This window comes from Poecilia formosa, unplaced genomic scaffold, assembly GCF_000485575.1.
Source record: "Poecilia formosa unplaced genomic scaffold, Poecilia_formosa-5.1.2 Scaffold743, whole genome shotgun sequence".
In the NCBI taxonomy this organism is placed as follows: domain Eukaryota; kingdom Metazoa; phylum Chordata; class Actinopteri; order Cyprinodontiformes; family Poeciliidae; genus Poecilia; species Poecilia formosa.
The window spans coordinates 6686-16846 of NW_006800682.1; the positions used below are offsets into that span (position 1 = coordinate 6686).

The 10161-nt window shown below is 37.0% G+C and overlaps 1 protein-coding gene across 1 annotated transcript; it reads left to right on the plus strand.

The window, feature by feature from the left end:
- Positions 1-1826: 1826 nt before the first annotated feature.
- Positions 1827-7797, plus strand: LOC103131317 (uncharacterized). The gene is made up of 2 exons (XM_007542926.2): positions 1827-1839; positions 2290-7797. Exons 1-2 carry the CDS (start codon positions 1827-1829, stop codon positions 3960-3962), a joined length of 1686 nt encoding a protein of 561 aa, XP_007542988.1. The 3' UTR covers positions 3963-7797.
- The last annotated feature ends 2364 nt before the right edge of the window (positions 7798-10161 follow it).

Here is a 10161-nt window from a genome sequence, read left to right on the forward strand (position 1 = left end):
AAAAAAGAAAATACAGATATCTGTTTCCCTTAACATATGTTCAAAATGGGGTAGGAAGAAGAAAAAAACTTAACTCCTACCCCCTAAACACTTGAAAACTTACAGTACTACTGTTATTTAAAAGAAAATCAAAGTCAAGTGAAAATCAAAGTGGCAGTCAGCAATTACTGATATTTACCTATACATTATCCCTTTTTATACTGGTTAGTCTTTCCAAACCCTTACACCAAGTTGTTATTTTCAATACACACATTATTGCTTTCTCTCACTGATGTCTATCTCTATTGAAAATGACCTCCTTATATTTTCTTTTGAATTGTATTAAACTATTGCTTTGTTTTAAATCATCTAATTTGTTCCATAACTTTACACCGTTAATTGAAATACAGAAACTTTTTCTTGTTGTTCGCAGCTTGCGATCTTTAAGTTTGAGTGACCCCTTAAATTATAGCCCCCTTCTCTTTCAGAAAACGTGCTCTGTATGTGCTCAGGTAACAACTTTTTAGATACTTTGAACATAAATTGAGCCATTTTAAATTCTACAAGCTCGTCAAATTTGAGAATTCTGGATTTTATGAAGAGTGGGTTTGTATGCTCATAATAACCGACATTATGGATGATTCTAATGGCTCGTTTCTGTAGGACGGTTACCGGATGTAAAGAGCTCTTGTAATTAACTCCCCACACTTCACAGCAATATGATAGATATGGTAAAATCAGAGAGTTATATAGAATATGAAGTGATTCAGCATTCAATACATGTCTAGCTCTAGCCAATATAGATATGCTTCTACTGAGTTTACCCTGTAAATGTTTAATATGAGGTTTCCAACTAATTTTGTCATCTATTATTATGCCGAGGAACTTATTAGCAAAAACCCTTTCTAGAGTTACGTCCTCTATTTGAACTTGGATTTCAGTATTTTTGTAACAGTTCCCAAAAACCATGATTTTCGTCTTGTCCAAATTTAATGATAATTTATTATGGTCAAACCATATCTTTAACTTACTAATCTCTGAGGTGACTATTGATGTTATGAATCTTACCAGAAATTGCCTGTGCTGTAAACAATCATTCAACCAATGGTTGTTTACAGCACAAGACGACTGTTAATGTTTCTATGCATGTTTTTGTGTTTTTACTGGCTCTAGTGGCCTTTATTTGAATGGTCAAACATGAAAGCAGGTTGTGAGAGAGAGGGAAGACATGCAGGACTTAAACCCGCCGTGTCAAGAACTGAGGCCTTTATACATGGAACGCTTTCTACCCCTGTTCCACACTGATGCCCCATAGCTGTTAATGTTGATTCAGTATTTGAAAGCATGGCCAACACAGACTGGCTTCATTCACCTCCTCTGCTGCCATTGCTAAAACTCCAGGCAGACTACAATTCTAAAATGGAACAAAAATTGAAATCATTCATAACTTCTCCCTTTATTTGCTGCCTTGCCTGGCTGAAATTCTATTGGAAAAATCCACCTCAATAGGGGAAAGCCCAGACGGAGCAGTGAAGGGAGATTAGAATCAACCAGGATTGTATAGGAAGGCAACAGCAAGGTTGGGTTAAATGTCTCTGGATTGAAAATTAGATTTACAGTTTCAGACTAAACCAAACTCAAGCAAAAGGCCAAAATGGTATGTTTGTTATTTGGGTTGGGTCGGTATCAGGTTTCTGTGACACATTTTTAGAAGCTACACCACATGGAGCACAGAGAAAACTAAATGACAATTCAGTTCAGTTTTTTATAGTTTAAATAGAAAAGTAGGTGGTTTTCCCTGTTGAGGAAAGAAAGGTGGAGATATTAATTAGACTGTGACAAGCGCAATGCGCTGGACAAGTAATGCATAAGTTCCTCAGCCCTGCTTGGCTCCAATTAATCACACATTCCAGAATCTTGACTCTCTGAGGATACAACAAGCAACAAAATGGAGCCAGAAGATATTAAACAAAAGCTAGAAAAGGGGGAACTTGGACTAATAAGCCAGCAGAATGCAGAATCAGAGGTCTGGAAGTATTTTAATCTGGTAGCTGTTTAAAGTAATTTGATGGCTATAATTCTGGCTTGGGCCTCTGATTAGAGTTAATTAGTTGGGTTGAATTGAGCTTGGGCACAATGCCAGTGGACTGGCTGGATCAGGTTGGATTTTTTAAGGCCCAGTTTAAATTCTGTCCTGGATAACCCTATCATTGTTTGGATTTTGCCACAGAAAAATTAAGCAATTTTACCTCCCATTAGATTACATTAATGCTTTAAAATTTACTTTGCAATATCAGAAATATAAGTAAGTAAGTCATTTGTTAATCCTATTTTTTTCTCTAGATATCAGACATTTACTTCACAAAGGAAACATACAAAAGGTTAAAGGTCCTTTGAGCAAGTTTGTGCTCTTTTTTTACAGGCTCAAGAATCACTCTCTGACAAAACTGATCTCCAAAAGTGTTCAGATCTCCTCAGGACATCCAAACATCTATCAGCCAATTACAAAGAAGAAGGAGTTGGAAACCAAACTGTCCAAAGTGACTTTTGGTGCAAAAGACACTAAGCAGATTAATAAAACCATCTTACTTGTTGGTGAAACAGGGTCAGGAAAATCCTCTTTGGTCAATGCTATTTTCAACCATGTAATGGGAGTTCAGTTTGAGGATGGGGTCTGGTTTCAGATTGTAGATAGACAAGAAGGTGAAACACCCGATGTGATCATATATGAGATCTGTAATTCTGAAGGTAAAATTCTGCCCTATTCGATCACCATCATTGATACTCCTGGATATGGAAACACCAAAGGAATCAAGCACGATGATATAGTCACTGAAAGGATGCGCAAATTGTTTGAGACAGAAAACAGTATTCATGTACTTCATGCAGTAGGTCTGGTGATGAAGGCAACTGATAACAGACTAAGTGACAGATTGATGTACATCTTTGATTCGGTGATGTCTCTGTTTGGAAACGACATGGAGAAAAACATTGTGGCTCTCATCACTCACTCAAATGGGAGAACACCTAAAAATGCTCTTCAAGCTATTGAAGCTGCAAACCTCAGATGTGCAAAACATGAAAACAATCAACCAGTTTATTTCTTGTTCAACAACCAGCAGAATGAAGACCGCACAGATGAAGCAGAGTACTTTAAAGTAGCTGCTGGAATATCAGAGAAAGGAATGCGAGAGTTTACAGCCTTTGTTGAAAATAGTTCACCTCAAAAGCTGAAAATAACAACTGAAGTGATGAATGAACGCATCAGATTGACAGCCTGCATCCAAAACCTGCTGGAGAGAATCAGACTGACTGAACAGAAGCAGACAGAAATCAAACAGATTCATGAAGGACTGAAGATGCATGAAGAAGAGATGAAGGGAAAAGAGGCAGACATTGTAACTATAGATGAGACCTACAAATATAAAGAACCTATCAAAGGAGGACAGAAGTGGCTCATCTTCTATCAAGGAGCTGTGACCTGTCCTGTCTGTGAGGAAAACTGTCACAAAGATGGATGCACCAAGACCTGGCTCCCTGAGTTCTGTGAGGTGATGAGAGGAGGCCGCTGCACCGTTTGTTCCAAAAAGTGTCCTGCATCAGTTCATGTTAAAGGAAAGTGGATATATGTCAACAAAACAAGGACAGTTAAGAAGACAATACAACAGGTGAAACTTGGCTGTGAAAATAAAACAAAGTTTGAGAACCAGAAACATCTTCTGGAAAATCTCAAAAAGGAAATGCAGCAACTTTTGGAAGAAAAATTCAAACTTGTGGATGAGGCCTACCAACATGTCATCAGACTGGAGCAGATTGCTCTCAAAGTTGATTCAGTGTCCATTAATGTCCACTTAGAATTCCTGATTGAGAAGACAAAAGAAAAGGGAGACACAAGGAAAGTCCAGAAACTGGAGGAAATTAAGAGAAAAGTGGATGAAGGAACCAAAGCAGCACTAAGATACAAAAATGCTTCTCAAGTATAGTTTATGATGAGAAATAAATCAGTGAAAACATTCACTGGAAACATTAAAAAATTTAACACACTGATTCAGAAATGTTCATAATATATTACCTTCAATATGTGGTGGAGGGATTTTAATTTTACTTCATATGCAATAAGAAATGTATGCCTGTAGGTAGGGCTTAAAGACTGAGCTAAAAAAATATTTTTACCAGTACATTTTATTTCTTTTTTATTGTTTTTAATATGTTATTTTTTATTTAAAATCTGTTAATTGGATTACAGAAATTAATCAAATGTAATATATTAAAAAATATATGCTGGCATAGCACTAAGCATATCCAAATGACTTGATATTCATACTGGAAATTATTACACTGACTCCCAAAATGTTACACACACTTTTACCATATATTGTTACAGAACATTTATATTTTAAAACCATTAGAAATAATTTACTTTTTTGAATCCAGCTGATTCACATTTTGTTTATTGTGGGTTTTTGGAGTCCTTGAATAAAATCTCTGTGCAAAAAGTGTTCAAAGTATCTTTACTAGATCAACACCTAGGCATGTAGTCTTATCTATCCCATCAGACTGTAAAGCACTATACAATATTCAGTCATTCACTCACTCACACACACACACACACACACACTCACAAATTCAGGTGTCAATTTCAAAACTATGAAAGGTGGATAATTAGGGAACCTCCTGAAGGTGCCAGTTCAAAAGAAATCTGATGAAAAGATTATGAATGTCTTAAAACTGGATATACATTTACAAAATGCAACATGAAAAAATAATCAGAAGAAATAAAATCCTCCCATCTCCACATAATTTTTATGTAGAAATTGGCTTTATTGTTCCAGCTTCCTGACAGACTTTGAGATATGACTTAGAATATCTAACTGGGCTGCACAGTGGTCAGTTGGTAGCACCTCCTGGGTTGGAGTCCCAGCCTGCAGCTCACATGTTCTCTGTGAATCCACGGGTTCTCTCTGAGTCACACCCACAGTCCAAAAACATCTATATTCTCCTTGTGAATTTGTATGCATAGTTATTTATACTGTCTTTCTATGTGGTGCCCTGTGATGGACCTGCAACTTTTCCATGATGTATCCTGCCTCTTCTCCACTGATTGCTAGGTATAGGCACCAGACCCCCTGATGAACCTGTAGTGTTAGAAAACGGATGCTAAAACATAAAGTAGTGCTAAAATATACCTGTAGAGAACACAACACTGCATATTAAGTTATTGAACACAAAAACAAGAACCAAGAAAATATCTCAAAGCTAGGTTTTTATAGTCCCAAGCTTTCAGAAGTGGAATGTCCCAAAGTCCTATGTATCAGCTCTGACAGGTCCTTTCTGAGCAGAGTTTCTGCTGATCATAAGAAATTAAATATTTTTGTGTGGAGGTTTGCGAGCAAACACATGGATATCAAGAAGACATAAGTGCCTTATTTAATCAATTCATGGGATAAAGTATTTCTAGTTTTTGTTTGATCCTTTAAGCTATTAAAGTCAAAACCCACTTTACAACTGAATAACAAACATTTACCAAAACAATGTATTTGTCTTCGATGGAAGCAGACAGAATTAATACAAATTAAACTTGCCTGTTTTTATTTTGGTCATAAAGGAGTACAAACTTACAACTTTTTAAAAATTTAATTCACTTGTCAAAGTCCAGTGCTCAAGGGCTCAAGGGGTGAAATTTGAGGATGAAATTTTCGCTGGATATATGATGGAATCTACATGGAAGTGGAAGATTGTGTGTCTGACGACGCTGTCAGTCGAGGATGTTGAAGATGTGTACATGATTGGATTTATGATAGGTTTTGTGCTTATTAGAGTTGGCGGATACCTGGTATCCAATTTTATTGAAAAATTCAGAAGATACCGGCGGCAGTTTTGGCAACTTCAAGGCTGCCGGGTCCGGTTGATGGGATCTGGAGAGCGATCAACACTCAGACTGAGATAATACAGGAGCTGAGCCGCAGACTAGGTGCGATCCTGGAACAGGACCACAGCCGAGCAGTGGATCTCAAACTCAGAAGGGATATGGTGTGACCTTGGAAAACGTTCGCTCAGATCAGACGGAAGACCCTAAATTCGGCTGTTTGGATTTGCCACCGAGAAGCTCCAGCGAGACTTTCAAGTTAGGCACTAAACGAATGTCACGCTGACCGAAACAAATTTCTGCTATCAAAATCTGACTCCCCAGGCTGGCTTTGGCCGGCCAGCTATCCTCCCCTGGTTGTTATGTCTAAAGAAGGCTCTGTTCTGCTGCCTTCCCCTCCCTGGTACAGCTGTGTCTCTGAACTGATAAAAGCTGGTGATGAACTCCAAGATCGTACAGACAATCGCAGACAAATCGTGTGCTTCAGTTAGGGTTCATGGTCTGACACACACACATAACTCACATGAGACCCATATGCACGTCACACCTCCTCCTTGTACCCGGCTTGTTTTGTCTATATGTGCTTATATGTGCTTAAGTACCGAGGTATTTTTCTTCATCTCAAACTCTGCCCTGCAAAGAGCAGAGTGTGAGACGGGCTGTTTTTTGCCTCTTCTTCCTTCCTTACTTGATGTTTTCTCTTATTTTTTTCTATTTCCTCCTCCAAAGGCGGTGCCTATCAGGCTGCGAGGCCTCAGCCAACTATCCCCCATTACCCTCCCGCCCCCACATGTTGCGTGATTGATGGTTGTAACTGAAACTGTAATTTTGTTGTCTTTGTGACAATGACAATAAATTCTTCTGATTCTGATTCATTATTAGTGAAAGACTATATCAATTGTTTCAATCAGAAAATGGTATTCATGAACGTCATGCGGTGGGTCTGTTGGTGAAGTCAAGCGTGAATCGTCTGAGTGACCGACTGAAGTACATCTTTGACTCAGTGATGTCTCAGTTTGGAAAAGACATTGAGAAAAACATTGTAGCTCTGGTCTCTTACACCAATGGAAGAAAACCACTGGACTTGCTTGGGGCTCTCAATGCTGCCAAGATTAAATCAACCTGTTTACTTCCTTTTCAATAACTGCCAACATGAAGAACAAAGAGGGAGGAAAAGCATCATAAAAATGCTGATACAATAACAATGAGAGGACTGAATGGCTTTACTGCCTTTCTGGAAAAAACTGCACCTCGAAAACTAGATATGGCTTTGGATGTTCTCAATGAACGGATCAGACTGTCTGCCTGCATCCAAAACCTGCAGGAAAGAATCCGTCTGTCTGAGCTGAAAGAGGCAGAAATTGAACAAATTAAAGAAGCTCTGAAGATACATGAAAAGAACAAAATTAATGATAAGGTCACTGTAGAATTTGATGAAGCCTACAAAGGCAAAGAAGCCATTGAAGGAGACATTTGGTTGATGACTTTAGTAAAAGGGGCAGTATGTTGTACCATCTGTGAGGAGAACTGTCACTATCCTGGATGTTCAACCTCTAGAAAGCCCGAGGACTGTGAGGTGATGAAAGATGGCCGGTGCACTGTGTGTACTTTAAAGTGTCCTGCATCTGCTCATGTCAAAGGGAAGTGGAGATATGTGAACAAGACAAAAAGGGTTCAGAGAAGCCTGGATGAAATTAAAAGAAAATCAAAACAAGAAAACAGTTTGGATTTTTTGGTCAATCTTGAGAAAGATTTGAAAAAGCTGAAAGCAGAAAAGTCACAGCTGCTGGAAGAAGCCCTCCAACATATTGACAATTTAGGGCAGATTGCTTTGAAAGTTAATTCAGTGTCCACATTTGTCCCATATGACTGTCTGATTGAAAAGCTGAATGACAGAGAAGAAGCAAACAAAATTCGGAAACTGGAGGAGATGAAAAGCAAAGAGGATGAAGGAACCAGAACAATCATTCAGTCAATGTGGGGTAAAATGAAAGCAACTACCAAAAAAATTCAAAAGGCCTTAAAGTAGCAAAACTGGTATCAGCTAAATGGGGTCCTTTAAGAGTGCATCTTTGAATTAATGCAAATGTTGTTTGGATGAAAACACTGGATCAATTTCTCATGTCATATCAATTGTTCCTCATGTAAGCTGTGTTAAATACATTTAAATAGACTTCAGTGCAAATACATGCAGCACATAAAACACAGTTCTACACATTCCTAATGTTAAAGTCTCAGTGCAATACCACAAGAAAATAACAAATACTAATACTATCAGAAAAACAAACCACTGTTGACATGAGGTACCAGCCAATGCACAGCAAGGTCAGGTTTCAGAATTGATCATTTTCCAATTTCCTTTCATTGAACTAAACCTTACCCTGTTTATAAACCAGACAAAATATTTATGTTAACAGAAAAGTAACTTAAAAAACTGATACAGAATAATCTCTGTTTCTACTTACTTAGATTTCACTTAATACAATATAAAAGATCAAATAATAAAAATGCCTTTGATATGAAAATCCAAACTGCTAAAAAAATCCCACTTGTCCTTACAAACCACTGTAACATGTCTATAACTACCCATCAGCTATAGCAATGTGATTAGATGACAGTGGTGCTTTCCATACTTAATCATATGTGAAGTGCTCTTGCAGTTTATTGACAACTCTTCACTGTTGCCACAGTTTATCTGGGATCTTAAAATATTTTCATATTGCTGGTAAAAAAATCTATGTGGATTCTTCAAACTTCGATGTGAAATCAAAACAAGTCAGTCAATCTTACACTGCTTTTGCATGGAGAGTTTAGATTTGCCATCAACTAATTTTGATGACACGTCATAAACAGCTGGAGAAGCACAAAGTTTTTTACTCTTCTGGCTGAGTTTGATGAATGTATTATATATGATGTAAATGTTCATAATATAATTATATTGCCTCACAACAGCAGCACCATGATAATGGTTATAAGTACATGAACTATTTTACTCTTGATTTTCAACTGTTTTGTTACAAAATAATACATTTTGTTTTTACTTGTATTTACTTCAATTTCCTAATAAACTATTATTCTTAGAAATGTGTTGGGATCATAAGAGATTATTAGATTTTTGTATGTTTGACATTATGTTCCAATTTTACTACATTTTCTTCTATTTGTGATTACTTGATGTTGTGTGAAATATGAACACAAATGTGATTAATAAATCTCTGAGAAAAGCTTTGTTCTGGTCATTTGTGTTTTAAGTTTTACCTTGAAACAGTCTAGACAGAAACACATTAAACACAAGATGTAATTTGCTCTCAAGTTAAAGGGGCAGTACTACGTAAAATTGACTGTGTTGAGCAATATATGTTTTAAAGTTATTCTCATGAAAAACATACTCTGAGTGTTTTCTTGATCCTTTCATGTATGTTTGAGAAATCAATCTCAACTGTTCAGCTGTGCAAAATGCCTGGAGGACACAGCCATGCCTTTGACACACCAGGAGTTTTTAAAGAGACAGCAGCCCATTTTCAAGGCATTCACATAAAATTAATTTTCTTTTAAATCTTATTTGATATATATGGCATTTTTACAACTGAAGGTAACATGGCTACTTCATTATGCTATTAAAAGGAACTGTGTGCCTAGCAAAAACTTAGTTGTAATTAGAACTGAATGGACAGAGGCAGGCAGTGGGAATCAAACCAGCAACACACTGACTGTGAGACAAACTACAACTATCTCCACTTTTTCCTATTAAATACATATGCAATGCAGTATAACACAACAGCTGTATTTAACTCAACAAATGTCACACTCCTGCACAGGATTAAGTCAGCAGTGTGCTGCCAATTAAACTCTTATTGCTCCCCACTTCATATTGTAATCTACATGTAAAGCTTTTATGCCAATCATGTTTTTGGATGTGTTCATGAATAATTTGGATTTCATTTAAAACATAAAAATATAACGATGTCTGAATAATTTTTTAGTCAGTTACCCAACTGGAATGCTCCCTTTGTATTTTTTTCACACTCACTGAGATTGCTCATACAATAATACAGCATAATAATGAGATGAGTACATGTAAACAGTTTGAAAAGCAAAGTTTTATTTTGTAAAATGAAATGCATTTCTGAAAACCTTATCTGGACACTCCTAACAGCCACCATGAGGGTGTTTCAACAGGTAGGGTGTCTCAAACAGGTCAGTTGACATGGTGAAATACATACATAAGAGATACTATTGTTTACTGTGGAAGATAACATATTTCCTGATTAGAAACATATTTGCAAATCATATTTGCTTCTCTGGTTTTTCATTAT